The 15,949-nt window shown below is 43.5% G+C and overlaps 1 protein-coding gene across 9 annotated transcripts in view; it reads left to right on the top strand.

Moving 5' to 3' along the window:
- Positions 1-14,305, top strand: part of CDC42BPA (CDC42 binding protein kinase alpha) — a 198,322-nt gene extending 184,017 nt beyond the window's left edge. For 7 of the 9 annotated variants that reach the window (XM_088053750.1, XM_088053751.1, XM_014252859.2 and 4 more), the window contains 3 exons: positions 7,312-7,429; positions 8,134-8,291; positions 9,442-14,305. In XM_088053750.1, the coding sequence (XP_087909876.1) occupies positions 7,312-7,429; positions 8,134-8,291; positions 9,442-9,573 (408 nt within the window). In that variant the 3' untranslated portion in view covers positions 9,574-14,305. Of the gene's footprint in view, positions 1-346; positions 2,209-2,462; positions 2,649-7,311; positions 7,430-8,133; positions 8,292-9,441 lie in introns of those variants that run through there. The other 2 variants (XM_088053753.1, XM_088053752.1) reach the window with 2 other exon arrangements.
- The last annotated feature ends 1,644 nt before the right edge of the window (positions 14,306-15,949 follow it).

Here is a 15,949-nt window from a genome sequence, read left to right on the forward strand (position 1 = left end):
TCTCTCCATGAACAGACACCCTTGACTTCAGTAGAGCCCTGGTGTTTGGGCAGGACCATGCCCAAGGCTTCAAGAGAGATCAGATTTAGGGGGTTTCAGGCAACTGTAAATTTGCATCCTTCTTTTCTTCGTGGTGGGCACTCACAGTCTGGCTTTGGCACACAACTCTGTGGGCTGCAGCACAACAGAAATCAGAAGCTGTTGTTTCCTATTAGCAGAGCAGTAATCAGTACATATTTGTGTTTTATTGCTGTGGATCTGGGTCATTGTCTTGTTTTGTACAATTTAGAATCGTTCCTGTTAGTGTATCCCCAAACTTATTTGTTTACATGTTTTTCTTCCCTAGCAGCCTGTCACCAATTAACCTGGCCGTACAGTCTGGCCTCCCTTCTGCCCTCTTGTCCCTTGAAGCCACTTTATCGTGGATGCTCCTTTGTAGTGAAGATCTGAAATCTGGAACTGCACTTACTGCAGCACAGACCACCTCTCTGTGTACATCAGATGTACAGGATTGATTTTGCTTTCATATTTTGCATGCTTAAGTATTTTTATATACAAAAGCTGGTCTTGACTGCCATTATATTTGAACATTATGCTTCAGTTTGACCTCATTTACATGAGCCATTCTACTTCCATTCTAGATGATGATGTGTGAAGCTTTGCTTGTTTCAATTGAGAAACTTTTAGAGTAAATGAATACTTATCTATATTTGGTATTCTTTAAAGAAAATGGGAACCCCATGCATGCATCTAATGATGGAGTCTATGGAGAAAGTTCCATGGAGTATCATTTTTAAAATGTTGCCATATCGTGGCTTTCTCACATTCATGAATGCTGGCTAAATATTTTCATGATCTGCAGCTGGCCTACTCTCTGCTTTTTAGCTTGTGGTTTTAGACACTGACATATCTCCCTTATTGGCTTTTAGGAATGTAGCTGGCCTTGCTGGCAGTTGTCTGTTGTGAGCAGAGAACTCAGCAAAGTCTGCTGTCCTGGACCATTTTAGAATGGTGGCTTCTTGTACTGATATTTAGATGCTGCTAAAGTTACTAAGAATGATTTAATGTATATTATGTCATATATGCCATAATGTGGTAATTGATGTTTTGGTTAACAGGCAAAGCCTCATAATAACCGTGTGTTTTAAAAAAAAAAGTTGGATTTTACCAGCTGAAATGAAGAGAACAGTAACAATAATGTTTGATATAATATGTATTGGGATGTGACTTAATGTTCTTCCAGACTTTAATACGTTCCACATACAAAAAGTAGTGCCTTAGGTTTAGTGGAGGGGTAAGCTATATTTTTACCATATTTTATATTTTAAGTCCTAACATTTCTAATGCTACTCAGAAATATCTGTTTTAAGGAGATGAAATCAATTGCATGAGGGGAAGAGGAACTTAGAAAGGAGGAAAGATTTGCTGGTGTCCATAGGAAACCAGCCTGCTGCAGGCTGACTGAGCACGTACAGATGGCACAAGGAGGGAAACCGAGCCTTGAAAATCTCTTCCATTAAATCTGGATTTAGATGACTTTAAATTATACGAGCGCTTGTGTCAGCACTTTCCATAGAGATGAATTAGAAACCATTCCTGTTTAATTTGCAGGGTTATTTCTCCCCTCTCCTTCTTTATGTCACACTTTTGGGAGCATGCTGCTCAGCTGACCTGTTATAAACATTTGAATTTCCCAGTGCTTTCACACTTTATGTGCTGAGGAAGGGCCTAATCCTCTGCAGTGCAGGGATGGCAGTGCCAAGTCCCCTCATCACTGTCGGGATTAAGCCAGTGTGGAGCAGGACGTGGGCCTTGGTCACCTGTCTGCAGAGAGAGACTTGTCCCAGTGGTCTGACACTAACCCCTTCACCTTCCCACACAGCCTGTGACCCCACCCTGTCGAAACACTGTTCCCTCCTGTTGGAAATGCTCTGTGTTTGTTGTACGGGTGATGATTTTAATGGAACTGCTAAAATGCATGAATAACAGAAGGAAATATCTTAACGATCTCTAACTGCTGTGTATGCTCATCTTTTCTTCTCCCCACACCACCTCACCTGTGTTCACCTTCCTTTGTTTGTGTTATGTCTATTTTAGATTGTAAGCTCCTCAAGGCAGGGAACTGATGCTTCTCAACTGTCTGTAAAGCACCTTTTACAACTGTGGTGCTCTTTGAAATATCAAAAAAATAATAAATATTAGAATCGATTCCCAATGAGTTAAAAGTTTTATTTGTTTCTAATGTTTTAGCAACAGCAAGGGCAGCAGGCCCATCAGACTCTGTGTCAGGAAGGTGCTCAAAGGACTGGGGGTGGCAGTGTCAGACGCTGTGTGCTGACAGCCAGCAGGGTTTGCTGTCTGCTGTCCCTGCTCCGTGTTTCGCTGCTCTTGTGGAACTGCTGGTGCCGGTGTAACCTGTACAACCATCCTTCATTGCTTTCTCTCTCTGTTGTCTTTGATAGCAGCGTTCCCCTTATCAATTCCCTCATCATCACTCCCGTCTGATCTCCTCTCCGAGCAACTTTGAGCACATCTACCACATGACTGTTAATTCAGCTGAAAAATTCCTCTCTTACGATTCCATAAACCCTGCATTTTCCCCGCCTCCACGCTCTGTCCTCGGTACTCCAGACTTTGTCACACTCAGGGTATGAACGGCTGAGTCAGGTGTTCACTCTACTAACACTGTGTGGTTTTCCTTTTGCCTTGCTAGTAACGTGGGAGAAAACCCCTTGTAAGCTTTTCCTTCACCCCTCCACTTTCCTTTGTCCCACACAATTTACTTTCTGCTGTCAGCTGGGGTCTTCCCACAGCTCTGACATGCCAAAAGACACTTCATGGCCTTAGAAAAAAAGAAAAGTTTGGGCTGAACCTTTTGCTGTGAGAATAATATTTTTAATCACCAGGAAAGATGTGGTAATTTTGAATAAGTTCTCTGTTCCACAGTGTTCATCCTCCAGCAGAGTGCTGCATACCAGGTTGAATTAGGAAGAGGTTCTGGATCTGTCTGTGTTGGCCCAAGCTTTCAAGCTGTTTGTTTATGATGAATTCCTGTGGAATGTGAGACTTTGTGCACAGTACTGTACACAGATGGAGAGACACAGACACAGGTAGTGCATCAGACAGTTTCTAGGTCAAAGTAAATAACTGGAGTTAGAACATGTAGAAACAGGATAAAAATTAAAGATGATGGCAACTTGCTGATGTAGATCCTCTTAACCCTGGTAGCTTTAGGAGAGGCTGAGGTAGGATACTGTTCTCTAGGCATCCTTCCAGTTGCAATGTAACTTGGAGGGATGGAAGTGGTCTTCCCTTTCTTTCTTGCCTCGTGCATCCAGGTCTGCCTCCCTGGGGGTTGTGTGCTACAGAAATACAAACCAAAGTGAAGCAGGTGCACAGGAGGGGCCTGCAGCTCTGCCTGGCACAGATTAAGTCAGGAATAACCTGTAGGTAGATGTGTGTGATGCTGTTGTTCGCTCAAGATTTGTGTGGGTCCAGGCCATGCCCATTGCCATCATGGGAACATTGCTCTTGGTTTCTGGCAAACCTTCACTGCCAGGCTGCTTCAAGTGCCTCTGGGCTGCTGTGCTGGAGCCCTGTCACTGGGAAGGTTTTGGAAACATACCTGCATCCAACACTAGACAGAATTTAAAAATGCAGGAGAAAAAGAAATCTCCTCCATATGGCTCCAAAACCAATTTGCTGAGCTTTGACTTGTTACATGCATGGTCATGTGTCACTGCTGTGAGGTCCCAGTTGTCACAGCTATTTAATACACAAGAGGAATGCTCTGCTGAAATGCAAAAAAAAGAAAAAGAAAATACTGTTAAGTTGAATTGAAGGCTGTTTTTCTCCTTGAGGGTCATTATAGGGTCACTGAAGCGGTATTTCAGTTCTGGTTTTAACAGGGTTATTTTAATCCAACTGTACTATAAAATTATCTGTGTTTAATATGCAGCGATGTATCACCGGACTGTGACCCTCCCTCTACTTTCCCTTTCTCATGTGAGTAGTCTCCCTGGGATCAGTAAGGAATGACCCCTGGTGCTTCAGACAATAACTCAACTTTTTCTTTAGGAGCATCCTTCATCCTAGCATAAATTGGAGGGCAGAAAAGTGAAGTGGACAACCTGGAGTGTCAAGATCCTGTCCCATTATCTCCTTAGAGCACTATAGGTCTAGTCTTGTGTGAGGAACAGTGTGTGTCTGCTTTGTGGCTTGAGGGTAGTGGTGCTGGAAGCTGTATGGAAAGCCAGGCTGTGAGTTTGGTTTCATGTCTGTGCATCCTCCCTATGTGTTTGGAGATTTTAGTGTAAGAAGGGTGCTATGGTCCCAGGTAGGATTGGCTATTGGAACCAGGACAGTGTGGAATCCATAGGGGAGTTGAAAAATGACCTGTTAAAGGAGGCTTTTAGATGTGTCATATTATTTCATGGAAGAGTTGAAAGCTGAGTTTTATAGTGTGATGAACAGAGCATTACTTTAAAACAAAAGCAAACCCCAAAACAAGAACAAGCAGCACAATGGACAGAGGAACAGAGGCTGAGCAGTTCCTGTGGGTGCTGTACCCGTCCAGTCAGACCCTGTCCCTCATCTCAGTGCTGGAGAAGGTGCCCAGGGAGCAGCTGGAGCAGGAGCTGAGGCTCTGTAACACTGGCAGTGATTGCACCTACATAACCCACAGCTCCACTCTCCAACTGGAATGGGATGCACCAAACTAATATGGGACTCTCATTCTATTTCAGTGATTCACTTTGCTCAGCAGCAGCTTCTCTGCTGCTGCTTTTGCCCCCACTTCTTTCATCTTTCTCCATTTGGTCCAGCAGTGGGGATGAATTTTCCTGCTAAGATTTGAATTGTTGCTCGAAATGAGGGGGTTTTGTCTCTCTAAGTAAAGCAAGCTCAGGTTTCCTTTTGTTTTCTGTGTTTTTAACCTGCTGCATTGTGCTGCTTTGTAACTACCGCTAATAACTGCCATTTATTTCCCTTTGAATCCCCTTCCTGCATCATGTGCACACACTTCCAGGAGGTTTGGTCCAAAATGCCAGCATCCCTGGCATGTGCTTATTTTATTTTTAGAACAAAGAACAATGAAAGATTTGCTTTGTGGAGAGACTTTCTACGAGGAATTACATGGACGTTGCAAACTGAGGTCATGAAAAAGAATCATCTTTAGAACACACCATTAAAACAAATGAGTCTTTTTTTGTGCACCCAACCATTCCCTCCTTCCCCTGATGCCTGTATGTTGTCTGCTCAGTCACTGTGAAGGAGGTTAATCACCTTATCATTAAACATAATTGTTCTCTTTGCAAAAGGAACCACTGTAGGTTTATGCCAGCCTTGGAACCCCAGTGTACTAACCCCAGTGCACACGTGGTGCTGCACTTGGCTTTCCTTTCTTCCTTCAAACACAGCAGTAACTCATCCCTCAGCCCCTCAGTTCCTTTGTGTATCATCAGGGGAGCAGCCCTCCAGGGTTTAGGTACAGCCAGGATGCTCAAACTCTGCATCTCAGTTTGCTGCATGGGGAAAAAGCAGGAGCTCAGTATTTTGTACTACAAAGTAGGTTGGTTATTCACGTTTAAAAACAAAAAAAAGAATGGGGGAAGCTAAGCAAGACAGCAATATAATCCCACAGATAATTTAAGAGACTGTTTTAAGCCTTTAGGTGTAAATCCTCGGTGCAGCAGTGGAAGAAGGGAGAAGTAAAAAGAGCTTTTTCATTGGTAAGGTCTCTGATTCTGTTTTGCTGGTGTATGTGAGAGATCTAGGAACAGATGAGAGATTTCAATTCTTATTTGCTGCACATTAAAAATCAGCCATTTCTGGCACCCTGGGAGAATGAAAAGCCAAGGGTTGACTGTAAGATCAAAGGGGTCAGTTAGAGCAATGATTCCAAGGATTATTGTAAGACTGGATTTGGCAGCAGGATGGTAAAATTTATCTGATGAAGTCTGACCTGTATAAAATCTGTTCCTTACAAAGCCTCAATGAAATTACCCATTTTAAAATACAGATAGAGACATGGGTTGTACCAAGGTTCTCTCAGAATATCCTTGTGGTGGTGGAATCTTTGTTCTGGTCTGAAATTTTTGTAACACCCTAGTTTAAAGACACACTGTGATTGCAACTATTGTTTTATATATGGGCTACTTCATCTCAGTGTGAGGATGGGGAAATAATTAAACATAAATAAGAAGAAACAAAGAGTTACTGCAGAGGGGGGGGCTGTAAAGGGTAAAGGAGGAAATTCTTAGAGCTACCTGCAGTTCTTTCACATTGTACATCTATGAAGGTTCCCTAAACCTAATTCCAGTTAATGGTACTGACTTAATAGTGCAAGTTACACTGTTGATGAGCAGGACAAGGTCTCATATTTAGCCAGAGCTGAAATGACAGACGTGGGTGAGTCCCTCTGGGCTAGGAAGCCAGGTCATACACAGAGAGAGGGGCTAAATAATCTGAGAAGTCTTCTCCCCTAAGGTCAGCTGTAGGTTAACAGAAGCAGAAATAAAATCTCCCAGAGCTCACTTCAAAATACTCTTTTACTTTCTTTTAAAGACAATGTTTGAGGAGCTGCCATATCCAAGCAGAGAAATTGTGGTTTATCCTCTCAGTCAAGGACCACTTCAGTCCAGTTAACTGATTAATTTAGAAAATCACACTGGAACTCTCAGGATTAAAAACAGGAGCAATAATCAAAATATGCAGAAAATACAGTGACATGTGCTCTGATCCTCCTCTTTGTGCAGGCTGGAAACAGGAGGCTGCTTCTCACTTTGGCTCAGCTAGTGTAGGTTTGGAGGGATGCTGTTAGAACCTTTGGAATTTCATAGAGATTAATCTACTCTCTATTCATAACTCTGCAAACATTAGCGATTAACCTGGATATTGTATTAATTTATACAGTCATGGCACAAAAGATGGCATTAAAGAGAAATTGTAATGAGATTCTTGGAAACTTGTGTTCAGAAAGAAGGCATTATGCAGTGTAACTTGGATATATATACAGCAGCTTAATTAGGCTTGCAAACCATCCTTTCAGGGAAATTCTGGAATTATTCCATGTATTCTTTCAGTTGCCTGCATATGTCCATGTAATTCAGCACTTCACTGCCGCGTTGCGTGTGCTGCCAGTCTCTGCACTAAACTGCAGAATATTATTTTGCAATTTTTGCTGACTTGCTGCCCAGATACTCAGCTCTGGTAAGGTCGGGAGTTTAATGTGTTTTGGGGCCTTACAACACAGAATTGCAAGGTTGAGCCAGCGGTGGATAAGTGAACATGTCGTGTGTGTGTGCATTTCAGAACCTTCGGCCCCAGGAGAGCCGGACAGTGTTCAGTGGCTCCGTCAGCATCCCGTCGATCACGAAATCCCGCACGGAGCCAGGACGATCCATGAGCGCAAGCAGTGGGTTAGCAGCACGTAAGGAAACAGCTGTGTTGCTTGGGGGCTGGGCACAAGTATTTTAGGGAAAGGGCTGCCTGCAGTGGCTTGTGTCCATGCTGGATAAGGATTTTCTGAAGTGATGGCTGACTGTGTTGCTGCTGAAGGCCAGCAGAGTATTTTAGTCTTGCTTTCAAAGGAGCACATGAATGAGCAGGTGGTGCTTTTGAGAGTCCCACATTTGTAATTTGTCAGTTCTTTAAAATTTATGTTAGCATCTAAATTACATTATTAGCCCTGGGGCTGCTTTGCTCCTGCTGAAGTGTTTTAAATCAGTTGTTCACAAGCTCCATGGTTATTAATTTGGTTGCTGAGCTGCATGTAGCTTTTGATGCCTCTCTTGCCACTAGTGTAAAGGTAAAGCAGTAGAGAACTGGCTGCTGGAATGGAAGAGTGGCATTGCATTGAAAGAGGCCACTGGAATTAGGCAGCCACCACAGCTGTTTCTACAGCAGCCACCTTTGTCAGGAACACGGTGACAGTAAAGTGTTCTTACACTGACATGCCAAGGGAGGGACTGGACAATCCACAAGAACTGCAGCAGACAATATGAAAGCCCTCATAGCTGCATGCCATGATATTGGGACACTCTGCAGGAAAGCAGAACTGGCCAGAGAAACAGCTAAACAAGTTCCTAGTGTGTTGAGTGGGGTCCCTAACACAGTTTAATTCCTCTGTTGTAGGATCTTCTGCACAGAACGGCAGCGCTTTGCGGAGGGAATTCTCGGGAGGGAGCTACGGAGCAAAGCGCCAGCCCATGGCATCGCCCTCTGACGGGTCCCTGTCCTCCGGGGGCCTGGACCAAGGCAGTGATGCACCCACAAGGGACTACGAGCGAGAGGTGAGTGACTGCAGGAGGAGGAGAAACATTAAGGGTGATGATACAGATCAGGCAGTTCAGTCCTGTCGTGGGGTTGGCTACAAGTTTGGGAGTCATTGACAGTAGAGATAGATTTCCTGTATTTCAAGCTACAAAAGACTTTGGTCAAAGTGTCAGCTCTGGTCCTGGTATTTAAGATGCAGAAAAAGCTCTCTGCATTCCTTACCTGGAGATGTGTGGGTAGCAAGGCTGTCCCAAATACCAGCCCAGTAAAGTAGCAGCTTGATAGTAACATCACAGCTTGAAGTGCTGATATTCCTTTTGACCTTTATGTGCAAAAATTCATAAGCTATGTTAGCAGCCATTTCACAGGAGACACTTTGTAGTCAGAAGTTAACAAGGTAATTTTATTTACCTCTATAATTTCATTTAGAGCAGGAACTGGATTTAATAATTTCTATTCTGTACAGTCTAGACTGTTGTTATGATAGGACTGAAATCCTGCCCAGTGCTAAACTCAGTCCCTCCAGCTAAGAATGTTTTACGTGGAAGGGTTCAGTCTGAAGCTGGCCTGCAAAACTTCCCCAACCCATTTTCTTACCAAGGAGTGTGAAAATGAGAGCTCACACAGGCTTTTCATGGTACTGAATATATCCTGCCAGTGGAAGCTGAAAGGGCAGCTGTCTGCCCAAATTCAGGCTCAGAGTTGCATTCTCCTGTACTCTGGAAGATCCAAGTAACTCAATAGGATATTTGAATTGATACCCTGGGGCTGACATAGAAGAGGGAGCTGTGACAAAGCCACAAAGATTTCTCATTTTAGTGCAAGAGCATCTCAATCACAGTGTGTGTAAAGGCAGGAGCTGTTGTAGTTTTACAGGCTTCATAGTGAAGCTGCACACTCTGCTGGCCAAGCAGCCCTTGGCAACACACAGACTGCCAGAATCCCACTGGTGCTGTGTCTTAATGTCCTTATGTCAGTATCACTTATGCTTGCTGAAAGTAGAGTGATCTGACCACTTAATCTCAGGTCTCCTTGCAAATTGTGAGCAAGAAAGATCCCTCAAAATCCTCAGAGGCCTTTGAATCCAGACACGGTTGCTGAGATACTCCCAGTCACTCCCCAACTTGCTATCCTGTTACTGGTATTTTGTGTGTCTCTGGGCTGCAGGACTCTGACTCTCCAAGACACTCAACGGCATCGAACAGCTCCAACCTCAGCAGCCCTCCCAGTCCGGTTTCTCCTCACAAGACCAAGAGCCTCTCCCTGGAGAGCTCTGACCACGTGAGTTGGGACTCATGAACTGCTTCAGCATTCAGAGTTGGCATCACATCAGCTTGCTGTCCCCATGGCTGTCCCCTTCACTTGCTCCAGTTCTCACCTTCATCCTCCTAACCCTCCCCATTCCTTGTCTGAAAAGGATCTGGGAGAGGGGTACAGAGGAAGGTAAAAGCTGGTCACCTTCAGCACCGTTCGGCATTGCCTCACCTCCCCAGATCTGACAGCAGCAAATGAGCAAAGCTAGGGTGTTGGTAAATATCAGATGCTGTAGATTTGTACTAGTATTGGTTTCATTTTTGTGGTTACAGCTGCTTCATTTTTAAAGACATATTTATCCCACTCCCACTTCCCAAAAGGTAGCGTAAGTAGACCAGACCAGTATCAACAAGAGAAAATTCAGAGGGATTTTTTTTTCATACAATAGCTCATTGTACTGTACAAAAGTAGCACAGAGACCCCTTCCCCTCCATGGGGAATGATCAGTATGTCAGAGGCACATAAAAGCTTTCAGCCACCACGTTTGAATGTCAATCTGATTGTCGCCAGCAAATCCTTATTGATTAAAATGATGCATATTTTACTACAGTACAGAGTTTAAATAAATACGCAGATGTTAGAGTAAAATACGTATGTATATATTCAAAGAAAAAAAGCATTGTGTATGCAGCAGAAGATGGATGCTTATTTAAGAGAGCCTTTAATTTAAGATTTGTGTTGTCCCTGTTTTCATGCTCGGTGATTTACAGACTCGGAGGGCTGGCTAAAACCTCCCACAGGACAGAGATTCCGTGTGCGCAGCACTCGCTGCACTGCCGGGACAGCCCCTGCAGTGCTCTCACAACACTTCTCTCCTTCTGGCCGTAGCAGAACTGAAGCTGTAATTCCTACTTTCCTCATAGTCCCCATCCTTTTGAATAACAACAACAATTGGCAGCAAGGCCCTGTCCCAACAGCCACGGGCGCCGGTCAGTGCGGCGGCTGCCCTGGTTCCGTGCGTGCCACCTGTGAGCTGGAGCCTTGAAGCAGCTACAGGAGAGGTCCTTCAGGCAGCAAGGGAGTTCAGTGCAGCTGGATTCAGCAGGAAAACTGTTTCTCTGGGTCAGCCTTTGAGCAGGTTTAACTCAGAAGGGAGCAGTCTTCCACATCTCCTTGACCATCCCTAAGCAGCAAACTCTTACTGTCATTACCAAATACTGGTTGCTAAATACTCATCAGCCAAACGAGTGCCCTTAGCCCAAAGCTGGCCCTGGCTGGCTTTGCTGTCACTGTAGCAACAAAGAACCTTGAAGACTGACCTCACACTGTTCACACTGTGGTAGTCAAAGATGCCTGGTGACCCACAGCTGCTGCACTGGCAAGGTTGGTTTTCCTCTGCCCCCTACCTGTGCTGTGGGTTGTGCAATTTGCAGTTATTTCTATGTGCTACCTGCTGTTTGGTTCCAAAAGCAGGGCAGGTTGGAGGGCAGGATGTATTGCAGTGGAAGGCAGAGCCTGCTGAAGTTGGAAAAATAAATAAAAAGCTGAAGTGGTCACCCAGTTAACAGAATAAATGAAAAACTGATACACAAATGAAAAAATGATATACAGATGTATGGTAAGAGGAAGATGTCTCTTCTCTTTAGTTAGCAAGGCAGATTGTGCTTTTCATCTGGGATGAGCCTCTCTTCCCAGTAGTATAGTTGCTTACTTCATTCTGTGACCATACTCAAACACATAAGGGCTTTTTGTATTTAGAATATCGGGGTCTGTGGGTTGCAGAAACTTGTTATGGCTCTCATTAAACCATTCTGTATTCTTGCAGTCAGCAGTTTTGTAGAGTTTCACCCACACAGAGGTGTTTGGAGTTTTGCAGTTTCTGTCTTCCCTAATAGAAGTTGTAGGTAACTTCAAACCATGTACAGTAATTTCCAGGTATGATCTAAATGTGACATAGGGAACAACACATAGATCATCTAATCCATTTAATCATGCTGGGTCTCCTAGGTAAGATTTCTCTTTCACTCTGAATCAAGAGGCTTATCCAAGTTTAAGCTCAGTCAGTGTTATTTTGGGACAGGAATTCAAGAAATTGTTGTAGAAACCATCATATCAAAAGCCTGTCTCCTGTTTTTCAGAGTAGCAAGGTGGTTGTGTTGTTTTCACTTCAAACCTACTACTTTTGCAAGCCTGGCATTTGAAATTAAAAGCTTTAGCAAATAGCAAAGCATCGGAAAGTAATTCCTCCCAGAAAAGTTTCTGTATTTCTGAGGGACAGATAGGCAGGGTGTTACTGGCATTATGGAAATTCCACATCAGCTTCTTTTCAAAGGCTGCATATTGCTTCAAGTATAGCCACTGCTTTTTCCCCACAATTCCCTTGTTTTGGTGAAGCATGTCCACACACTTTTCAAAGCCTTTGCAGACTAGTTTTGTATTTACTGTATGATGTATTTAAATAATACTCTTATTTTGATGTTGAGAGAAGGCATTTAAACAGTAGTCATTAAAGACAGAGCAGCCTGCATGGCAGTCCCCTGAGAGAGGGTCACAGGATCATTTTCCATGGACTTTTTTTTCTGCAGTTGTGCTAAAGCTCTATCTGAAAATGGAACCCAAAGAGCCACCTCACAGCAAACAATTAAATTGAGTAAACCCCTGTGTTTACTCCGTTCCAGTGCCTGCAATCTATTGAAACCAACCCCTGGCATTTTCAGGCAGAGCATAGGTCAGCTGTGTTACAACACTAAGCTCAGAGGATGAAGAGCTCCACCGGCCCACGCTGTTTGTACACTACAATGTCCAAGGCTCAGCAGTCTTCTCTAGGATTTATTTAATCATTAGTTTGGTCCTGTGCATTTTTATATGTGTCTCTTCAGAAGAGAAACAGCAACTGTTCTCTCAGTTGAAAAGCAAATGACCACATCATTTATTTGAAAAGAGAAAAATTGTCCTAGGACTTAAATAGTTTTATATATTTGGGGACCATTTGGTTACAGACTCAATTTGAAACCACACTCATCAATTTGTTGGTATGCATACTGCAGCTGAGCTTTCTAAAGACTCACTGGGATAGGAAAATTAACTTGGTCATTTGAACTGTAAGACTCTTGACTGGTATCTCCAAGGCAGTTGTCTCCTGAGATTTGATGTTTGCTCCTTTGCACTGTAGCACTGCTTCAACTTCACAGGTCGAGGGCTGCATTTTGTTCTGGGAGCTTAAAATCTCCCCCTGAATTCCTGACTGTGGCACATGTTCTCTGTACACAGGATGTGTATCTAGCTGGTATTTTTCCTTTTGGCTGAGACTGAAGGTGTTTGTTTGCATTTTTGACAGTGCTTGAACAGATGGGTTTGTTGGGGTTTTGCCTTTTTTTTTTTTTTCTCTCTCTCTTTTGATGGCAACAAGGATCTGAACAGATTCAGGCAGCTACTAAGGATTCCAGGTTATAGGATGGAATAGGTTGGGTAAATAGCTTTCCCCTGCACGTGTGCACACACAGGTATGTGGCTTCCTCCCACATTTCATAAACCCAAAAGCAGGGTTGCAGTACTCTCTTCTCTCTTGCCTTTGGCCTGTAGAAGACAGCTGGTGGTTTCAAAAAAACATTCCTGAGACTGTGGTGAAGCAGTTGATTCTTTTCCCCGCCATTAATTGCTGTGGCTTGTTATGAATGTGCATTTTGCCCACTTAAATGAGTTTCAAAACTGAGTCAGGAATGTTCTCTTTGATTTGATTCTGATAAGTTACAACCCAGGTGTGTTATTCTCAGGTATACGGCAGAGGGAATTTAAGGGTCTTGCCATAACAAAAAAGTCCAAAAAGCATAGTTTATTTATAGAAATGTAGTTTAACTGCACCTAACTGGTTCACAGTGTGTCAGCCTCTCCAAACAGAACAGTTGGATTATTAACACAGATTCTGGCCCTGTGTTGTATTGCATGGCCAGACCCTGAATGACAGGACAAACATGCTCTTGGGTGGAAAAAGGGTTTCTTTTCTATTTTATGAATGCTGTTCAATTCCAAATGAATGCATTAAGGATAAAACTTACTGCAGTGCAGGTACCCACAGCTCCTGAGCCTTAGTCTGAGAATCAAAGTGGCACATAGCAGTTCCTGCTGTGGGATCTTTTGTTAATACAAGTCTGTTCCATGGAGGAAATGGGACAACTTTTCTGCACTAACACGAAGTGCACCATTCTGTGCACTTGGTGTTCACAGTTTATTTGATAAACACCCCCAGAGGCCGCTCTGCTGCAGGCTTTCCAGTCTGAATTCCAACTCCTCTCATTCCAGCCACAGCTCAGTACAACCTGTTTTCATTCTCCATTTAAGACAGTCACATCTACAGGGAAGAAATCCACAAACAAACCAGTGTTGCTATACCTGCCTTTTTATGTATGACAGTTTCATATCATTTATTTTTAAAATATGTTTTTTAGGTTTTTCATTGTAATATTATTGTACAGTTTTGCATGGCATAGATGTAATCACTTTTTTGTTTTAGAGTATAAAAGCTGACAAGTGTGCGTGTGGGGGAAAGATTCTGCTTTTTGCCTCTTCTCACTCTTTTGTTTAATGCCCTCAATGTTGTAGGGGACATTGTAAGAGATTCTCTGCTACAGAACAATGATGTAGATTCTTTTGCACAGAAATATTTAAGGTGGAACAGTCAACAATGTAAAAATGACTTACCACCAATATTTTATGTTGGTAACACACTTAATATTAACCTACTTTGATGTACTGCAATAAAACAGGGAACTGTTAGAAATGCAGCTGTTCTGTCTTTTTTTCCCACCTCCCCACATTAAGCATTGAGGAGGAAATGGAAAGGGGAATGATGGTACTCTTGAAGATACAACATGCTGGTTCTAACACACCTGCACAAGTGCACAGGGGGAAGAAAAGGATTATGTGAGAAAATCGATTTCCCTTTAAGAGCTTTAAAAAAAAATAACCAGATCCTTTTGAAAGTACAGTCAAAGTCACTGGATACTTTGCTGTATTGAACTACAGTTTCCCTGACCTTTTTCTTAGGTCATCTCTACTATGATGACCTAAGAAAGAGGTAGTTATGTGGTTCTAGTCAGTGTTTTTCGTGTTCCTCCCTCATTTGTAGTTATACATCAAATTTTTCAGCTGTCCTAGTGTTGGAGGCTGGATTGTTAGTTAGTTCTGAACTACCAACATCACATTGATCTTCATGCACCTCACAGAATACCTGTGAAGTTTTGCATGTGCCCTGACCCTTTCCTGTCATCCACCCATTCCTCACAAGTCAGCCTGGAATTTTTCCCCTACCAGAGACTGTTGGTACATGTTCTTCATTCATTCCCCTGCTGGTGTCATGTTGTAAATGGCCTCATTGGACCTGGGGAAGTTTAGATTAGATATTAAGAAAAATTTCTTCACAGGAAGGCATGGGAAATATGGGACCAGGCTACCCAGGGAAGTGGTGGAATCACCATCCTTGGAAGTGTTCAAAGCATGTGTGGATATGGCACTTAAGGACATGGTGTAATGGTGAACAAGGTGATGCTGGGCTCAGGGTCGGTTTTGATGATCATAGAGGTCTTTTCCAACCTTAGTGATTCTGGGCTAAGTTCTGGCTTTGGTACCTGCTTCAGTCACTGCCCTGCAGCAGGAATACAGGACTGGACTGTTACTCATCCCACAGCGTCAGCCAGGGCATTCTTCCATCACCAAAGGCTACCAGCAATCTCCTCCAAGAACAGGCACTGTGATTCCCACTCCTTCCACGGCTTTAGGCTGCCTTACTCCTGTCCCTCTCCTTCAGTCAAAATGTTTACTTTCTCAGCCCTTCACTCCAGTTCATGTGGATTTAAGCCCGTGGCTCATCCCATTGAGGCAGCTGCTGTAGCTTTGGGACAGACCCCGGTTCCTGTGCTCTGCCTTTTCAATCAGTGCTTTATTTCTGATTTCCCAGGGGACCAGTTGTACATCACAGCTGTGAAGGTCTTGGGAAATGGGCCTTGTAGTGTCTGAGATTTGGGCATTAGGAAAACAGAAACTGAACTGCATGTTCAGCTCCTGTTCAGCTCCTCAGCATCCATTTGCCATTTTGATGCAGCAGCCAGGCTGACTAAAGAAAGAAGGTAGGAAAATCACTGCTACCAAGCCTGAATCTTGATCCTTTAGAATGGGAAATCACTCTCATTAAAGAGGCAGCTTTAATGTCCAGCTTGCCCTGTGCAAAGAAGAAATGTTTTCACAAGAGGTTTTTCTAGACCATAGAAGCTCCATGCAGCATAGAAACAGTCACATCCTCAACCCTGCAAGTGTAATTCATGCAAATGCAGTGGCTGGCACAGACCACGTGTTTCTGCTCACTGTACACTGTCACAACTTCTCTGACTTGAAGCCAGAGTTTCTAGCTCACGTTTTCTACACTGCT

The sequence above is a fragment of the Pseudopodoces humilis genome, chromosome 3 (genome assembly GCF_049639895.1).
Source record: "Pseudopodoces humilis isolate 2021_Gansu_Grassland_sample_001 chromosome 3, ASM4963989v1, whole genome shotgun sequence".
Taxonomy (NCBI): Eukaryota; Metazoa; Chordata; class Aves; order Passeriformes; family Paridae; genus Pseudopodoces; species Pseudopodoces humilis.